Source organism: Sceloporus undulatus, chromosome 2 (assembly GCF_019175285.1).
Source record: "Sceloporus undulatus isolate JIND9_A2432 ecotype Alabama chromosome 2, SceUnd_v1.1, whole genome shotgun sequence".
Classification (NCBI taxonomy): Eukaryota; Metazoa; Chordata; class Lepidosauria; order Squamata; family Phrynosomatidae; genus Sceloporus; species Sceloporus undulatus.
The window spans coordinates 5,631,392-5,651,313 of record NC_056523.1 but is presented as its reverse complement, the minus strand read 5'-3'; the positions used below and the strand labels follow the sequence as shown (position 1 = coordinate 5,651,313).

The window sequence follows — 19,922 nt, the reverse complement described above, 5'->3', positions numbered from 1 at the left end:
AAAAGATTTGCATTCTTGGCTGTGTGCATAACTGATGCAAATAGGCCTGAGATAAACCGGGATAAAACTCTGCATTCCTTAAACGTGCTTTGAATATATTCACATCTTCAACTCCATCTTTATTTGAGTTCAGATATGTGAGCAACAGAACTCACAGAAATGCTCCTGGGTCATCTGTGACCTCCCCTTTCCCGCATCTGTCTGCTTACTGATGGGAAGAGGTGGTAACTCACAAGAAGAAGATGCAACTGGTCTTTAACCAGAGTCCTGGTGATGCAGGGGTTAAATGCCTGTTCTGCAACCACTCACTCACAAACCCAGTCAGGAGCTCAAGCTCCACCCAGGCTTGCATTCTTCCATAGGTTACTAAAATGAGTACCCAGCTTCTTGGGGGCAATTAGCTTACACATTGTAAACCACTTAGGGAGTGCTTAAGTGCACTGATAAGTGGTATAGAAGTGTACTTGCTATTTGATGCAAAGGAGAAAGAAATAAAAGTGCACTCCCAGATGGAGTGTACCCTCATTTTCCTTCCCCTTTAAGCCAAGACCAGCTGCACCTTCCTCCCTTGAATTGCCTCCCTCCATCACTGTACTCCCTTTCACACTGAACACTGATCACAAACAGCAAGTCCCTCTAAGGGCTTGAGAACTACCAAGAGGGGAAGTTGCAGATGGGACACAAAAAGCTAAAGAATAGCCCCCTGTGACCCATCCAAAAAGAGGCGTATGTACCCAGGAGTCACAGTTCCAGCCAGTCTTGGGGGCCTCGTGATCCCAGGGCCACAGATAGTTCATCTGCTACAAAAGATCCACCTTTTACGCCCACACTCATGCACCTTTAAAGGAACTACCCATGGTGCTGTACTATTTGGGATAGCTCTCTGAAAAGTTCAAACTAAAACCTGAAGCAAATTCACAACTGCTGGGGGCCTACTCCACTGATTCCCAAAGTGAGCAGTACGTCTGCCCACCGGGGCAGTGGAACAATCCAGGAGGAGGGGTGAAGGGGAAAGGGGGCAGCAGGTGGGTGGCAACGGGGAAAGAGGCAGTATGAAGTAGTGGTGCGCAAGAAAGACAAGGGGAGATGATGGCCTTTAGGACCATTGTGGGGATGGGGGTTGCATGAAACTTCTTTTCAGGGACCCTTAAAACCCCCAGGAAGCCTCACTTCATGTGGTGGTGTCTGCTGCTCTTTGCCTGCCCATGTGAGCTCACCCTCTTAGCCACATCTGTCACTAGCAGTGGTGGGAAACTCTTGCGGGGATTGGGTAGAGGGCATCATTTCTGTGGCTTGGAGCAGACTGACTGACTGGACCAAGGAGTTAGACCAAATAGATTTTGTTGTTTTTAAGACTTTCTCTGAATGGTTATTTACAAAACGTAGGTAACTCTGCACATCAAATTCTCTTCTGAAAGGTCTCAACCCTTCATTTGCAAATGACTTGGGGCACCCCCTCATGCCATCCAAGTCCTGTGAGGCAGCTGCTGTATGAGGCTCGGAGGGCACCACCTCACTTCCCCCATGCCCATGGAGTACCAGAGACTCAGAAGGCACCATCCCACCCCCCCCCCCAGGCCCTCCAAGTCCTGTGAGGTCGCTGCTGCATACAGCTTCAAGGGCATCTCTGTCCCGACCACGCCCCCCCCCACACCTATCTGTGGACCATAGAAATCAACCTATTTTAATTTTTGCCCCTACCAGCTGCTAAGTTGTGCAAGAAAGGGTGGATAACCTCATCTATTCTGAGAGCTATATTCAATTTCAGAGATGATTGGGGGGGGCTACATTCCGGTGGTGGATAGCGCCTAAGAGAAAAGGGGCCAAGCCAAAGACACCAGCATATGTTAGCTTCAGTAATGAATGCTTGAAAGAGAGTGTTCAGCTTTTGAAAAGGGAAGGAAGGAAAAACCAATACCTTTGCATCAAATAGGAAAAAAGCTGAGAATAAAGGCATACTCCCAGCAAAGTAGCATGATTGGGCTGAAGAGTTTCAGACAATGTCGCACTTATCCAGGACTTAAGCCATTATGAACCAGCAATGCTCCAGCAACAAATCATTCACAGGACATGAATGGCTTGTTGCTCGAGCATTGCTGGTTCTTCATGGGTTATCGTCTGAATGCAATCATGCTACTTTGCCTGGTGTATGCATTTTTCTCCCATGATTTTATCATCTTATAATCTCCACAGTTAAACCACCAAAGTAAGGAAAGGGATGTGATCATCTGGAGAATTCCAGAGGCAAACTTTGGACCCCAAGAGGGCTCCATTCAATCCAAGGCCTGAGGTTTCCCACCCCATTTCTAAAGGAAATTGTGGGTTGTCCTGTTATTATCACCACATGAAATTGTAATGGGACAGAACGGATAAAAGAATCACAGCCTTACCATCAATTTAACAGCAGCAACAGCAAATGCTCTTATTGTCTTCCCAAATAAGATGGTAATAATCAAGAAAATACAGATATGAGAAGGTGAAGAGAGAGGAAAGGGGCAGATTTTTTGGGTCAAAGAATCTGTTTTCTTCTGGATCAGGTACTGAAACCACATTCTTGGACTATAGGTATGCTCTGAGCCATTCTGTCTCTGATATTTATTTCTGCCTTCCTTAGCTATGCTTCTGTGCCTCACTGTGGTCGACAGTTCTCAGGGCTTCACTATAAAACAAAGTAAACCCTGCTAGCCCAAATTCTGTCCACTGCTGATAAAATGGGCATGGGGAGGAGAGAGAACCTCTTATTCATGTACTCTTTTATTTTAAAAGTAATTCAATTTATTTAAAAAGCAAATTAACTGAACAGAAAGGAAATCTAGGCCAAAATGTAACAAAAAGTATTTTAACAGGGATACAGTACAGCATCTGGGCTGGGAATATGAAATGCACAACTATAGGATTAGTGAAACCTCATTTGAAAGCAGTACGTGTGAAAAAGATCTAAGAATCTTAAGTAGACCACAAGCTAAACATGAAGTCAGCAGTGTGATGCAGCAGCCAGGGAAGCCAATGTAATTCTGGGCTGCATCACAAGGAGTATAGTGTCAAGGTCAAGGTAAGTAGTAGTGGAGCTGTACATTAGGATCGATGTCACGTGTAGACTGTGTTCACTTCTGAGCACCACAGTTCAAGAATGTGACCAGAGGGCAACCAAGGTAATCAAAGATTTGGAAACCAAGGCTTAAGAGGAACAGCTTAGAGAGCCGAGTATGTTTAACTTGGAGAAGACTGAGAAATGATAGCCACCTTTACACATTTGAAAGAATGTAATTGTAGAGATGGAGCAAGTTTGTGTTTTGCTGCTCCAGAGACTAGGACACAAACCAGGCTTCAAATGATAAGAAAGAAGATCCCATCTGAATATTAGGAAGAACTTGTTGATGTTTGCCAGTAGAAGTGACTGCCTTGGAGGAACTGCTCTGCTTCTCTCTGGATCCCACAACAAACTCCAACTCCCAAAATTCCATAGCCTTCAGCCAGGGCAGTTAAAGTGGTGCTAAACCAGGTTATTTCTCCAGTGTGGACGCAGTCTTCTGGCCTTTATTCAAATGTAATAGATTCTGTTTCATTGAGTTGATGACTCCCAGTTAACGAACTGACTCTTCAAAGGTATAATTTCCCCAATGCTAACAGCATAAACCTATGTAAATATAAAGTAGAGCTTACTTTGAAGTAAGAAGGTATAGAGCTAATGTGATGTGGTGGTTTGAATGTTGGACTACAACTATGGGAGACCAGAATTCAAATCACTATTTAGCCATGGAAATCTATTGCGTGGGCTTGGGCAAGTCACCCAGCCTAAGAGGAAGGCAATGGCAAATGTCCTCTGCATAAATGTTAACAAGAACCTATGATAGGATTGCTATATGTTGAAGTCAGCTTGAAGGTATATCTAGAAGCTATACATTTGTAATGCAAAAGACTACACTATATAGGATGAGTTTCCCTGATCTTGAATTTTGAAATCTGAAATTTTCCAAAATCTAAAATGGCCCCAATGGGTGGCTTTTGCTTTCTGGTGGTTTGATGTACACAAATTCTGTTTCACACATAAAATTACAAATATATATATATAATTACCTTCAGGTAAAAGATGTATATGAAACATAATATTTTTAGACTCTAGTACCATCTCCAAGATATCCCCAAAATTCAAAACACTTCTGGTCTCAGGCATTTTGATAAGGGAGACACAATCTGGGCTTTTAATTCATTAGAACTTGGACTGGGCTTTGGATCATGCGGCCCTCCAAGTATTGTTGAATTACAATCGCCAGCATTTTTTAAAGTTAGTTATGATGTCTTGGCCTTCTGGGAGCTGTTCTTTAACAACATCTGGAGGCCACACAATTCCCACTTCTGTGTTATAACTACTCAGAGGTAAGTCCCATAAGGTCATGGAACTGGATCCAGAATAGACTCTGGTGACTATTTGGGTGTCACAGGGTTCTGTCTGTGGCCTGGTCCTATAAAATTCCAGGGTTCAATTCCCAGCTCAGCCAGAAAACCAACTGGGTGACCTTGGGAAAGTCACACGCTCTCATCCTCAGGGAAAGGCAATGGCAAACCTCCTCTGAACAAATCTACCAAGAAGATCCCATTGCAAGTTCACCTTAGTCAGAAATGACTTGAAGGCACACAACAATAATGCTAATATCCCAGAAGACAGCATCAGAATTCAAAGTGACTTTAACAGATTAGAAAGCTGGGCCAAAAACTGACAAAATAAATTTCAACAAGAAGAAATGTAAGAGACTGAACTTAGGTAGGAAAAATGAAATGACAGATATAAGGTGGGTGACACCTGGCTTGACAACAGTACATGCAAAAGGAATTTAAGAGTTTTAGTAGACTACAAGCTGAACATGAGTCAACAGTGTGGTGCACCAGCTAAAAAAAAGCCAATGTAATTCTAGCTTGTATCAATAGAAGTATAGTGCCTAGATTGAGGGAAGTAATAGTACCACTCTATTCTGCTTTGGTCAGGCCTCACCTGGAATACGGTGTCCAGTTTCGGGCACCACAAACCGAGAAGGATATTGACAAGCTGGAATGTGTCCAGAGCAGGGTGACCAAAATGGTAAAAGGTCTGAAACCATGCCCAAGAGGAGTGGCTTAAGGAGCTGGGCATGTTTAAGTTGGAGAAGACATTAAAAGAGGACATGATAACTCTGTTTAAATATTTGAAGGGATGTCATATTGAGGATGGAGCAAGGTTGCTTTCTGCTGCTCCAGAGATTAGAGCACAGAGCAATGGATGGAAACTACAGAGATTCCACCAAAACATTAGGTCAAACTTCATGATAAGAGATGTTTGACAGTGGAATACGCTGCCTGGTAGTGTGGTGGAGTCTCCTTCTTTGGAGCCTTTAAAACAGAGGCTGGATGTCTATCTGTTGGGAGTGCTTTAATTGTGTCTTCCTGCATGGCAGGAGGTTGGACTGGATGGTCCTTGGGGTCTCTGTCAACTCTACGATTCTATGGGGAAGAAGAAAGGGGGAGGATTCTCTGTGCATCCCTCCTAGAGATGGATCTTTGGGGGCTGTTTGACAGTGGAATATGCCGCCTCCAACTATGGTGGTGCCTCCTTTTTTCGTTTTTAAAAGGAGGCTGGGTAGCCATCTGTTGGGGGTGCTTTGATACTGTGTTCCTGCATGGCAGGGGGTTGGACTGGATGGACCTTGTGGTCACTTTCAACTATATAATTCTATGCCATGTGAAACATATTCCCAGGTAACTAGGTATAGGATAGACTAGATATAGGTATAGGATTGCACTCACAGGCCAGAATTGTTGTTGTTGCAGACATCAATGCTGTTATTCATTAATAAGGTTACAGAAGCACTTTGTCAAAGGTTAGGTAAGAGTGTGCACTTGCTCATGATTGCAGACATTCTACACCAGCATAAACCATTGCACCAGTGCTTGGACTGCCCAGGAGGTTTTGGAAGCACAGTGCTTTACAATGGATGTGAGGACTGGGTTCCTTCTCTTACAACTAAAAAGTGCACAGCTGTACCACCCATTGTACACCCAGTTTGTACAACTGGACTGCAACTCTGATGTAACAGAGCTGATAATTTTACACTGCGGAACTGGTGAACAGGATCTTAGTTTGAGTTCTGTTTTTCCCAGCAGTATGTGTCCAGAGTAACACATGCAAGAACAGACCTTTTACAACTAGTTTAAAAAGATACAATATGTATAAAAGCTCCATGGAAAACATGCTATAGAAGCCTAATGAGTGTCTTCTGTTGGTCCTCTTATCTACCCAATAGTCTTATCTGCTGATTTCCCATCTTTCCAGAATCCTTGGAATTGTAGTTTTGTGTAATATTTGAATTCTCTGACAAAGAGCTGCAATGCCTTAGCCAACTAAAAATCCCAGGATTCTGCTGAATTTAGCCATGACGGTTAAAATGGGATCCCAAGGCTATAACTGTGTAGTGTGAGATACACCTAAGAGGTGCCCCACAATCCTGCCAACCTTTACATTTAAATCAATGTTTTTGCCAATGTTCTTTTTGTTTTATTATTATTTCAAACTTTAGTTTATTTATAAAGTTAATTTAGGTTTTTTTCCCCTCTTCTATTTGCTAAAACTGAAGTTTTGTAACCAAGTAAGGTTTGACAAATGACCTTTCTATTCATTTAGAAATAGAGTAAAACACTCTAGACTTTCTACTTGTTTAGATTTCTGACTCAGAGGGTTCTGGAAAGAACTTGATTCCTGGGCAATAGGGAGAATCTCTGAATTTAGAGAGGAAGGAACCCAATTAGTGCTTCGAGGATCCCCATTCCAATACTCTGAGTGGATTCTCTGATGAGAAATGAGGTTCCTTTTCTCACTAAAGCTCTTCCCACAGTCCAAGCACTTATATGGCTTCTCGCCTGTGTGTGTCATGTGATGCCGAAGGAGGTGTGCTTTTTTACGGAAATTTTCCCCACACTCAGAACACTTGAATGGTTTTTCCCCTGTATGGATTCTTTGATGCGTAACAAGATTTGTACTTGTACAAAAGCTCTTCCCACACTCAGAACAAGTATATGGTTTCTCCCCTGTGTGGATTCTTCTATGTGAGGTGAGGCTTGTGCTTGTACTAAAGCTTTTTCCACATTCTGAACAAGTGTATGGTTTTTCCCCTGTGTGAGTCCTTTGATGGAAAATAAGGCTTGCATTCTGAGCAAAGCTCTGTCCGCAATCGACACACGTAAATGGTTTCTCCCCTGTGTGAGTTCTCTGATGTGCCATGAGAGTTGAACTATGACTGAAGCTCCTTCCACATTCCAAGCATCGAAATGGTTTCTCCCCTGTGTGGGTTCTTTGATGTAAAGTAAGGTTTGTATTCTGACTGAAGCTCTTGCCACATTCCAAGCACGTATATGGTTTTTCTCCTGTGTGGACTCTTAGATGAGACGTCAGCTGTGATCTATGACTAAAACTCTTTCCACATTCCAGGCAAGCATATGGTTTCTCACCTGTGTGAATTCTCTGGTGGCGAACCAACGTCGTCTTCTGGCAGAAGCTCTTTCCACACTCCAAGCAAGTATATGGTTTCTCCCCTGTGTGAATGCGCTGATGTGTGATGAGAGCCGCACTCTGACGGAAGCTCTTCCCACACTCCAAGCAGGTGTAGGGTTTCTCTCCTGTGTGAATTCTCTGATGTCGAATAAGGCCTTTCCTCTGAGAAAAGCTCTTCCCACAGTCTGAGCATTTAAATGGTTTTTCCTCTTTATGCATCTTCACATGAGCTTTAAGGTTAGACTTACTGTTGAAACTTTCCCCACATACCAGGCACACACAGACTTCTTTCCCTTTATCTGTTTTTTCCTGGTCTGGGATTTCATAGACATCACCACCCTGAGAAGTAGGCCAAGCAGTGTTCCTATTCTCTTTTTCCTCAGTCTCCTTGCTCTGCTGTTGTTCTTCTATACATGTGGCACTTTCCAGTAATACTCTATCTTCTTGCTCCTCATTCTTGCTGTCCCAACCATTATCTGCTCAAATGAAGAGAGTAAATTGGTAAAACCATGAGAGAAAAATGGAATCTTAACCTAGGGAACAAAACCTATTAACTCCCATAGTTCATGACAGAAAATAGCAATAGCAAATACATTTCTATGGCACTTATCAGTGCACTTAAGCACTCCCTAAGCAGTGTACAATGTGTAAGCTAATTGCCCCCAACAAGCTGGGTGCTCATTTTAGCGACCTCCTCAGAAGGATGTAAACCTGAGCTGAGCTTGAGCTCTTTTGCTGGTATTGAACTCACAACCTTATGGTTTGTGGGTGAGTGGCTGCAGTCCAGGAATTTAAGCAATGTGCCACCAGGGCTCCTAGAAAAAACCTAGAGGGAAGGCATATCCTATCATGTTACCTTTCAGTTCATCCAAATTTTTTAAATAATTGATACAGTTATGGTCCTTCAGTTATAAAATCTATGCCCAAGAGTCTATGTTGGTCATAGACTCTTGAATGGAAAACCTCTATGAGCCCAGGTCATCAACAGTCCTGCTTAGGTCTTGCAAACTCAGCAGCATGGCACCCTTGACTGAAACAATCCATTTGTAATGTGGTATTCCTCTTTTCCTACTGCCTCCCACTTTCTCCAGGATGATTAAGTTTTGGCAGCCCAAGCTATCTGTAGAACTCCTCCTCAGCAGCACATTTCAAATGAACTTTTTTCAATGTCTAGTTTTCACAATCATGTGATAAAGGCGAGTTCTACCAATACCATGGGCTGCTTAGTGCTGTTAGGGATTTAGAATTTCCAGAAGATTGGTGAGGAGAGGTATTTAGCTCTCACATTCATCCTATACATGTTTAATATAGTTAAGGAGCCCAGGTGACGCAGTGGTTAAATGCCTGGACTGCAGCCACTCATTCACAAACCATAAGGTTGCGAGTTCAATAGTACCAACCAGGGCTCTGGCTTGACTCAGGCTTGCATCCTTCTGAGGTGGTTAAAATGAGTATCCAGCTTGAGGGGGCACTTAGCTTACAGTTGTAAACCGCTTAGAGACTGCTTAGAGTTGTATGAAGCAGTATATAAACAACAATAATAATTTATTTATTTATATTTCCTGCCTGTCCCAGGTGGATCGAGGCGGGATCACAGTCCAATAAAATACATACACATACATATATAAATGAAGCTGCTATTGCTATTTCTAAGGGATACAGAACATAGTAACTGGGCATGTACTAGTTAATCAAGCAAGCCTCTAGTAAACAATAATAATAAAGTGGCTTTCAGTAGCTGCAGTTATTCTTGCAGCCTGTCCAGTGTCAGCTCATGCTACAGAGATAGATTAGTATGTTCCTATTCCAGAATGCCTGAGAAATAGTTCCTTTGTTAGAATGGAGTGCTCTTTTCCCCCTTCACCAGTGAAATTGCCAGCACTTTTCATAGAAAAGAAGGAAAGATCATTTAAAGATCAGGTACAATCAGGCCGGTGGGGTGCAATCAGCTGTAGTTCAGTCTAAGAACTTGGTCCACTGGGGTGGTATCTAGTTCATCATAGGGACCCTGGTGAATGGTAACTGTGATAAAGGATACCTATGATCCACTGAAGGGATGTATGCTAACTTTACATTTGGTGTAATTGCTGCATCCCTTCTTAACATCTTCATGTAATGACCAAAACATTTGATACACTTTTGATTTTGATTCACTTTGCTAGACCCTCGAGTCTTACTTGATCTGGGAAATGAGTAGACTAGGACAGTTAGAATCATTAGAAGCACCTAGAACAGTGTCTTTGAAATTTGGACTAAAACCCAGGGTAGGTATGCTTCCCCACCCCACCCCAGTCAGGGTAACGACCAACCACCACTTGAATACAGTTTGCTTTTGAGAGATTCCTCAGAATCCTGCTAAGGGATTTGACCCTGGATAAAGGAGAGTCAACGTGGTGCCGTGGTTTGAACATTGGACTAGAACTGTAGAGATTAGGGTTTGATTTCCCACTCAGCCATGGAAACCCATTGGGTGATCTTGGGCAAATCACACACTCTCAGCCCCAGAAAACCCCATGATAGGATCATCTTACAGCCAATTTAAGTCGGAAACAACTTGAGGGCACACAACAACTACAGCAAAGGTTGCTAGGTCCTCATAAATAGGCAATGACAATCCCTTTTTAATGTGAGCATCTATTGAATCAATGGGAGAAGAAAAAGAATTACCCAGATAGGTCAAATTCCCACAGTTCTCCTCCATAACTTCCACATGCAGGGCTCTTTGGTCAGGATCGAGAAGAGCCCACTCCTCATCTGTGAAATACACAGCCACATCCTCAAAGGTCACTTGGCCCTGAAGGAACAGGAGAGAAGCAAATATTTTTGCCATTTCAATTTATAAATGGCAGGTCAGTGGGAAGACAAGACTGAGGTTTATAACAATATCCCTAGTACAGAGATGGGAACCTATACTGCCTTTGTTCTTTCTACAGAATGTCATTAAGCCACAGAACTCACTGCCACAACATGTGTCAATAACCACCAACATTAAAATAGACAGGGGGGGGCAACTTTGATCTCTTTGTGGGACTAGAAGGCCACTTCAAGAGGGTTATTTTTTTAAAAAATCAGGTAAAGAGCAGTGCTCTATTCTAAGGAAAAATGTTCTTAAAACCACTGGACCTGAGACTGATAATAGCTCAGAACTGGGGGGGAATGGACCACTTCTCAACTGAAGTATTAAAACTGGGAAATAGCACTTAAGGAAAAGCTTACATCTACAGTACGAGATGACAGAAATGACCAGTCAGAACTAAGCTCAACATGGATTCCTTTAAGTAATTTCATCAATGACAGCAGGGAATTTCCATCTCACCCACAGTGACATGTGATGTGACATTCGGATCTATGGAGAGATGGTTTAGTTGAATGGTAAATTTATTGTTATTGTCTCATGCTGTGAACCTATGAATAAAATATATAAACCTTGAAAATCTTACTTTTCGGGGAAAATAATACACATGGAAAAGCTACTAGCCACATATGTACCTATACTTCTAGACTGTGACTGCACTGTCAGCTTGAGGTTATAAGAAGAACTCTGCTTATTAGATCAAAGATATTTATTTTATTTATATGTTAAAAGACTTCTATCCCACCCTTGAGATCCTGTGATAATGGGAAAGACAGAAACACCTTAATAAATAAATACAATTTATATCTTTGATCCAATCAAGTCGTTATCCTTATGGTCACAATCTGGAAGTATAATATCTGCTGGCTGTGGATGGTTGAATCCATGGATGCAGAATCTGTGGATATGGAGGGCCAACTGTACTCAATAAATATTTTTACAGAGGTGAGTTTCAGTTTGCATTACCCCAAGCTACAACCTTTCAAATTTACATTTTTCAATAAATAAATAAATAATCTTGCCCATGACACATAGCTCTTCCACCACACCTGTGCAGTTAAGCAGAGTGAGTTAAGCAAGGATGAGTCAAGAGATCAAGGAATTTTAGCATGGATTTTTGAACAGTAAGCACCCTTACTATTCCACCCTTGAGATCCTGTGATAAAGGAAGGGACAGAAACACCTTAATAAATAAATGACTAAACTGAGTTTCATCTACCAGACTAGGGGTAGATGAAGGGTAAGTGAAGAACACAACTGTGTTCTTGGCATTGCAGAATGGGAAAGATTTCCTTTGCTTGTTTAGAACAGGGAATGTAAATCCTGCTGTCACTTGGTGGAAGGTGTTTCCTTTCCCTGCTTAGAAGGTCATGTGTGAGGAGGATGAAGAAACTGAAACCTTGGTATTTTACTGCAGCTGGAAGGGATTTTCTCTGCCTGCTTAGGAGCAGGATGCACATTGGGGAGAAACAGGTAGAATCGTGGAGTGTTGTGGCTGGAAGGAAGTGTTTCCTCTGCCTACTGCCTGTGTGTTCCTCTGGAGAGGAGCTGTCATCTATGACAAGCCAGCCTATCCCAGCCAAACCTTCTTGTGGTCAGCTTTTGGATTTACTGATTTATTGATTGGAATATTTTCAAGCCGTGGATAGTTGAATCTGTGGATGCAAAATCTGTGGATATGGATGGCCAACTGTATAGTTAAAGTGATGTATTTCTGTAGGTAGAGAGGTTCAGGAGTTTACAGTCCATGACCTGCCTTCTTCACTTTCTTGAGGCTGCCATCACTGAAGCAAAGTGGCAGAGATTTCTCCAGCCCTTAGCTGGTTCCCTCACCCATGCCAAAGATCCCTACCTCATCAGGTTGCACGGCTGCTAGTTCCGCTCCACCACAAAGAGGAGACAACCAAGAATGGAACGTTGGCTTCATTCTGTCATCTAGAAAAGACAGAGGTGGTAAGGAAATACACTGATCATAACATTATGGGCTGTTGTAACTAGAAAAATGGGAGACAGGGAACAAGAGGCAGCTTAGGAGTGTCGTAGTGGCAAAAGTAAAGTGGGCACAGAGATTGTAACTGCAAAGAAATTAAAAAGTCATCATCACTGTGAGAGAAAGCTGTGTAACATATGTCATTACTTTGGTAAGACAAACCATCCAATCCTCTTTTAAACCATTGAGATTCCAGATGAGCATCTTTTTCCCTCCTTAAACTCAGGGGGCATAATAAAAGCATTGCAGTTGCAGGTAATAAGAGCAAGAAAGACAGCTAGCATGGTGTAGTGACTTGATGTTGAACTACAACTCTGGAAACCATGGCCACAAACCAATGGTGCCCTGGGCAGTGCATTCTCTCAGCCTCAGAGGGAAGCAAAGGCAAAACCCTCTGAACAAATTTTGCCAAGAAAACTGCATCATAGGTTCACCTTAGGTCACCGTAAAACAGAAATAATTTGAAAACACAACACACAACAACAAAGGGAGAGAAAATAGAACTATGCCATTGTAAGCCTTACGCAAAGAGGTTGTGCTGGGTCGCACTCCTCTACGATCCACCGGAACAGTGGTTTTTGGCTGATGCTCTTGAAGATGCCATCGCCATTGAGAAATCATGCTCCTTTCCACAAATAATTCCTGAAAAAGAGTGAGGAAATATCCAGAGTAAAGAAAATAAATGAGGATGAGAAGAACAGTAGCAGCAAAACGTTGGGACGTTTCACTCTATTTGTGCTGTTGACACATGTTCAGTGAGCGATTCTAGAGGTAGCTAGCTGTTACTTTGTTGTAGACTGGCACACACAGACTGGCACACACAACTACAGTAGGATGAGTAAACAGCAGAATCACAACTCCTTCCAGCTCAGATTTTATTGTCTTGTTTACTGTAACACACTGCTGCTATCTTGTATGAATTTTTTTTTTCTCTAGCCTTCTTCACCATCTTCCCAATGCTGATGCTGCTAAAAAAATCCTCCAGCTAGACAAAAAGGAAAAGTGAAAAGGGAGTGGGGGGGGTAGATTTTTAAAGGAGCTTCTTATCAGAAGCTTGGCCCAGACAGACTGACCTTTCTGATGCCCTTGTCATGTGCTGGGTTGCCGGGGGGGGGGGGGGTTGGAGTGCCCACACCCCGCAACCCTCCCGTGATGAGGGCTAACAATTTTTTATTTTAAAGATATTTTTAACACCAGTTTTATTGTATCAGTTAATTCCTGTTTTAAGGGGGGATTTGGGACATAATGTTGAATGTGAATATTTAATGTGTTGTGAGCTGCTTTGTCTCATCACAGAAAAGCGAATAAAATAAAAGTTTTATTTTATTTTTTTTTTTAATGGCGTTGCCCTGTAACATGGCATCACCATTTATGCAAGTGCCATGTGGTGTCTGCACGGCATCTCGCGGCGCTACGTAACGAGTGCACCGTGGTGCACTTGTTACGCTACCGCCGTGGGTTCAGAAGAACCTGCTTTTTTTTGGGTTCCGGCTTCCCTCCAGTGGAAAAAGGCCACCGCCAGCCCGCACAGAAGAGAAGTATGTATCGGCCTTTGTTTAACCAAGACATCTTATTTTTGTTCATAGCGAGTCCTCCCCTTATCCAAAATCCTTTGAACCAAAAGTATTTTCTGCAGGATCCTACTGAGGATAGTAAAAAACGTGGGACCTTAAGTCCCGTTCTTCTCAATGAATGCGTACTTTTGCTTGCACCGTCACGTGTGCATGCGTCCATTGAAAAAGCCAGGGTGTGCCATCTGTGGGAGTGCAAACTGTAGATGGCAAGCCTGTGCTTTGTGCAGGCGCACTGTACATACATACTGAGATATTTTGGAGATGGGACTCATCTGTATAAACATGAAATTCATTTAAGTGTCATATATACCTTACATGCATAACCTGAAGGTAATTTTATACAATACTTCTAATATTTTTGCGCATGAAAAAAGTGTGTTTACACGGATCCAACAGAAAGCAAAGCTGCCACTATCTCATCCACCCTTGAAAAGGTTTTGGGGTTTTTGGAATTTTTTGATTATTTTGTTTTTCCGAGTTCTGGATAAGGGAGACTCAATCCGTATTCTCAGCTCTGTAGAACCACACGGAGGAAACTCTTCTCACCTGCTGCTCTTCCAGCTTCTTCTCCTCTGCCTGACTCAACAGGAAACCTTCTGCTAGGGCCACCGCTTGGGAACCAGTCTCTGGCCCACATTCCCTCACCCAGTTCTCCATCTCTGGGGGAAGAACAGCCAGAAACTGCTCCAAAATCACCAACTCCAGGATACGATTTTTCGTGTGTTTTTCTGGCTTCAGCCACTGATGGCAAAGATGACGGAGTTGGTTGAAAACCTTTCGAGGTCCCTGGTCTTCCTGATAGCAAAACTGCCGGAAGTGCTGGCACTGGACTTCCCAACTGAGCAATTTCTCGCTTGTCATCTCCTGAAATATGTTTCCCCAGAATTCCCCTCTGCTCCCAGCCTGGATGCCTTCAGGGTCTTGTCCTACTTCTGGCCTAGGTATTTCTTCTTCTGCCATTTTCCATTTATATCCCAAGGCAGTGCGCATTTGGGCCAAAAAATCACCTCTATAGGCTCCCATTTCTTTTCTGACTTTCTAAGGTGTGGCAAACCAAGAAACTCTTGGTGTAAAATGTTATCCCATTGAGCCACTTCGCTGTTTCAAAGGCAGAAGGAAAGGATTCTAATTATGGTTCAGATCTTCTTCCTAAAAAGGGGGGAGATAAAAATTCCTAGATCTTTGGACCGGTTTCTTGCTTCATTTTCAAGGGGGTTTAGTAGCAGATCTGTTACAACTTCAATTCAGATTTGTCTGGATAGATTATAAGACACACCAAGAAATTATAACCAGTTCTATCCTATGAGTCGAGAGTTCTGGGACTCATTCAAATTGGAGATCTCAGGTTTCTACATGGAGGCAGGATGGAATGATCCAATAGCACCTGCAATAGATGAAGCAAGCAAGCAACTTAAAAGGTAGAAATGTCGATTACCCTTGGAAATGATTTGTTTTGACTCAGATCCAAGGGATGTAACAGAAAAGAGGAACACAAACCCTTTGCCCTGGGTTTGTCGTTGAATGCCTTCAAATCGATTCTTGGCAACCCTGAGGCAAACCTATCATGGGGTTTTCTTGTCAAGTTTCTTAAGAGGGGGGTTGCCATTGCCATTGCCATCCTCTGAGGTTGAGAATGTGTGACTTGCCCAAAATCACTCAGTGGCTGAGTGGGGAATGTTACTTACATATCATTCATGCCACCCTGAAGACATCCACTCTTGTCTAATTTCAGAAGCTAGGAAGGGTCAGGCCTGGATGGGAGACCACAAGGGAATTTTATTTTGCTTTATTTTTATTACATTTGATTTATACACCGCCTTTCTCTCAAAATAATACTAAGGATCCCTCCCAGTGAGATTAACAAAGAATCCAGACTGAAACATCAAAGAGCCATTGACAATCCTGGTCCAGATGGAACGAGGGTCTCACACAGTAGAAGGTTGCTTCCCATATTTCTATGAAGAGTGAATGCATTTTGATTCTCTTTAAACCTTTAAATACTAGCATACCACCTGAAGAAAGACAGTATGGTGTAATAGTTTGAGGGCTGGATTATGACCAGAAACCAGGATTCGAATCCCCACCTGGTCATGGAAATGCGGGTAAATCACACTCTCTCAGCCTTAAGAGGACAGCGGAGGCAAAACCCTTCTGAGCAAATCTTGCAAAAGAAAAACCTGTGATAGGTTCGCCTTGTGATTCCCAAACTTTGGTCCTCCAGGTGTTTTGGACTTCATAACTCAGAAGGGCTGGGATTCTGGTAGCTGAAGTCCAAAACACCTGGAAGGCCAGAGTTTGGGAGCCTTAAAGTTACCATCAGTCAGAAGTGACTTGAAAGCTCACAACAAGAATGCCACGCTGGCTCAATGTTAGGGAATGCTGAGAACTGTAGTTTTGTGAGACATTTAGTGTTCTGCATCAAAGAGCTCTGGTTCTGCAATAAACTACAATTTCCAGGATTCCCTAGCACTAAGCCAGGGCAGTTAAAGCAGTCTCAAACCGGCTTATTTCTGCAGTGTCTCCTGGACCTAAGACTAGTCGATGCTGGGATGACAATCCCTCTGCGATCTCAGAGCTGCCGCAAGGAAAAATGGAGAGGGGGAAATGCACCTTTAATGGTTGGGCAGACGAAGAAATGTCAGCATATGTTGCTTATTACCTGGTTGTGTGACAAGTGACACCTGTTGAAATTCTGTCTTCTACACAACCTTAACACAGACCTGCAATGACAAACCTTTCTGCAAGATTGTAGCTGTTTTTGAGCCCGGACAGACAGGCCAAAATAAACCTGCTTCGGGTCACATTGGAGGTATGCTGTTTAAATGCTGCATGCGTCCCAAGAGTCTGGAAGCCACGCCAAAGCCACGCCCCAGTCCTAAGGACTGGAGCACAGCTTTGGCGCAGCTTCTGGCCTCTTAAAATGTGTCATTTATACAGTATACTTCCAAAATGACTCGAAGCAGATTTATTTTGGCCTGTCTGTTCGAACCCTTTAGTGTATTTTTGGTTGCTGAACTTCAAAAATGCAATAAAAATGTACCACGCATAGTTCTTTCACAAATGCAATGGTCTGACACCTCTTTAAGTGCTGTAGCTCCATCTTATGCAATCCTGAGATACGTTATGTAGTTTCACAAAGTCTCTATAGCCTTCACTGCCAAAAGCATGTCGGTACCTCACGAAACTATAAATCCTAGGGTTCTGTAGGATGAGGCCGTGGCTGCTAAAGTGGTGTCAAAGTGGGTTATTTCTACAGTGTAGATGCACTCATGGGAACGCTATAAGTCGAAGTTGAGTTAGCTGCAGTTCATAACAACAAATCTTAGGTCCAAAACACATTGCAGAAATAATCCACCTTGGGACCGCTTTAACCACCCTGGCTCAATGCTAGCGAATCCTGGGAAGTATGGTGAGACATTTAGCTTTCGTGGTCAAGAGAGCTCTGGTGTCAGTGAACTACAATTCCCAGGATTCTCTAGCACTGAGCCAGGGCAGAGAAAGACATTTCAGACTGGATTATTTCTGCAGTGTGTTTTGGACCTTAGTTGGCAATGCTGTCTTAAGACAGACCTCCCTATAAAAGTAGTGTACCACAAGTTCCTCCCCTGCCTTTCTAGCCAATTTTGTCTTCCTTCTCTAGGCCAAGCATCTCAACATTTGGGGGACACTCTCTCTCCCTACTATCACCCTGGACAGCAGAGTTTGAATCCCCGTTCAGCCATGAAAACCCACTGGGTGACATTCAAGTCACAGACTCTGAGCCTCAGAGGATGGCAATAGCAAACGTCCTCTGAACAAAATTTTCCCAAGAAAGCTGTTTAAGTCAGAAAGGGCTTGAAGGCACACAACAACAACTCCCTCCTTATTTGCCTGTACATGCTATACACACACGTGTGTGTGTATGATGTGATGACATATATACAGCAGGCCCTTGGAACCCACGGGGGATTCCGCAAGTTCCAAAATGTGTGCATATTCAAGCCCCATAGGCTTGAATGGGGCACGTGCCCCATTCATGGTAATGGCAGTCTCCCCTCTGTGGATTTCCAAGTCCATGGATCTCAAGTCCGCAGACTTGGAGGGGCGACTGTATATCTTTGTATGACCAGTGGAGTGCCACAGTGACCTTTCCTGGCCCCAGTGCTATTCAACATCTTTATCAATGACTTGGATGAAAGCATAAGAGGCATGCTTATCAAATTTGCAGATGACACCAAATTAGGAGGAGTTGTTAATACTCCAGAGGACAGGATCAAAATTTAAAATGACCTCAGTATGACCTCAATAGATTAAAGCTCAATAGATTAGAAGCCTGGGCCAGAACTAACAAAATAAACTTCAAGAGGGAGAAATGTAAGATACTGCAATTAGGTAGGAAAAAAAATGAAATGCATAGATATAGGATGGGGTACACCTGGCTTAAGGAGGCTATATGTGAAAGGGAAAGGACTTAACGTAAAAGGATAAGGGTTTAACATGTGAGTCCAAGTAGACCACAAGTTGAACATGAGTCAACAGTGTGATGCGGCAGCTAAAAAGGCCAATGCGATTCTTGGCTGCATTAAATACAAGTATAGTGTCTAGATCTAGTGAAGTCGTAGTGCCACTCTATTCTGCTTTGGTCAGGACTCCACCTGGAATACTGTGTCCAGTTCTGGGAATGTTTAGCCTGGAGAAGAGGTGGTTAAGAGGTGATATGAGAGCACTGTTTAAATACTTGAAGGGTATTTAAGGAGGGAGCAAGCTTGTTTTCTACTGCTCCAGATAACAGGAGAACATGGAGCAATGGATGCAATGGATGGAAAAGAAATTCCACCTAAACATTAGGAGGAATTTTCTGACAGTAAGAGCTGTTGGACAGTGGAATATGCTCCCTTTAAGAGTGATGGAGTCTCTTTCTTTTGAGGTTTTTGAAACAGAAGCTTTGGTTGAGAGTTCTTGCATGGCAGAATGGAGCTGGACTGGGGAGCTCTTGGGGTCTCTTCCAACTCTAGGATACTATTATGATGGTGAATTCCTGCATGGCAGAATGGGGCTGGACTGGGGGGCCCTTGGGGTCTCTTCCAACTCTATGAGTGTAGTGGTTTGAGTGTGTGAACCCCTGCTCAGCCACTGGAAGCCACTTGGTGACTTTGGTCAAGCAGTCACACTCTCTCAGCCTCAGAGGGAGGGAAAACCTCTCTGAACCAATTTTGCCAAGTCTCAACAGGTCAGAAAGGACTTGAAAGCACACAACACCAACAACCTCCTTTATTCAGTCCCCCCAATAAACCCAACCCTCCTCCCCCTTCCTCTCCCCTCTCTGCATCCCTAACAAAGAAAGAGGAGGAGGAGGACTCACCGGCCCCGGTGCTGGCTCGGTTCTTTCTTGGAGGTGGGAGTGGTGGAATAAAAGACAAAGAGGGGCTGCTTTCTCAGGGAATTGGGGAGGGGGAGTGGAATGAGGATGGGGGATAGGAAGTGACGCATTCTCCTTCTTCCTATGGGCCTCTCTAGTACTCCATTCTCTGGCTTTAACCCTGTGATGGTTGTAGTAATGTGCCTCCAAGCCCTGCCCTGTTCCTTAACCACTGCACAAAAAGGCAATACTGATACACTGCAGTCCTGGGCATTCACATGCTGTTGTTGACTGTGGCCAAGGTCCCCCAGTTGGTTTCTTCTGTGTAACTAGGAAACTAGTACTAGTTGAAATCTATTTAATCCTATGCTATCCAGGCAGTTTTTAAATCATGAATTTTAGACATGAATTTTATATTTAATTATTGTCCTACACATTGTAATATAAACATTGCATGATAGAGATGCAGCTTAATGTGTTTATTTTATGTAATGATTGTTTTTAATAATTTATTATATAAAAGACAATACTGTATAAAACATGACAAGACTAATACATAAACTAATACATAACTGACATTGCCACTAAACACATTTAAAACACATACCATAGGACATATCACAAATCACAAAACACAAATCACATAT

General features: G+C 43.0%; 2 protein-coding genes across 2 annotated transcripts; both read right to left on the bottom strand.

Annotated features, from left to right (window-relative positions):
- Positions 1-5,420: 5,420 nt before the first annotated feature.
- On the bottom strand, positions 5,421-12,307 carry LOC121924272 (zinc finger protein 501-like). Its single transcript, XM_042455588.1, has 3 exons — positions 12,226-12,307; positions 10,187-10,313; positions 5,421-7,995 (listed from the first exon to the last, which is right to left on the bottom strand). Exons 1-3 carry the CDS (start codon positions 12,298-12,300, stop codon positions 6,641-6,643), a joined length of 1,557 nt encoding a protein of 518 aa, XP_042311522.1. The 5' UTR covers positions 12,301-12,307; the 3' UTR covers positions 5,421-6,640.
- A 94-nt stretch (positions 12,308-12,401) lies between these two features.
- LOC121923343 (zinc finger protein 24-like) lies at positions 12,402-19,388 on the bottom strand. The gene is made up of 4 exons (XM_042453688.1): positions 19,279-19,388; positions 14,484-15,321; positions 12,888-13,005; positions 12,402-12,448 (listed from the first exon to the last, which is right to left on the bottom strand). The coding sequence occupies exons 2-4, from the start codon at positions 14,958-14,960 to the stop codon at positions 12,402-12,404; spliced, it is 642 nt and encodes a 213-aa protein (XP_042309622.1). The 5' UTR covers positions 14,961-15,321; positions 19,279-19,388.
- Between the last annotated feature and the right edge of the window lie 534 nt (positions 19,389-19,922).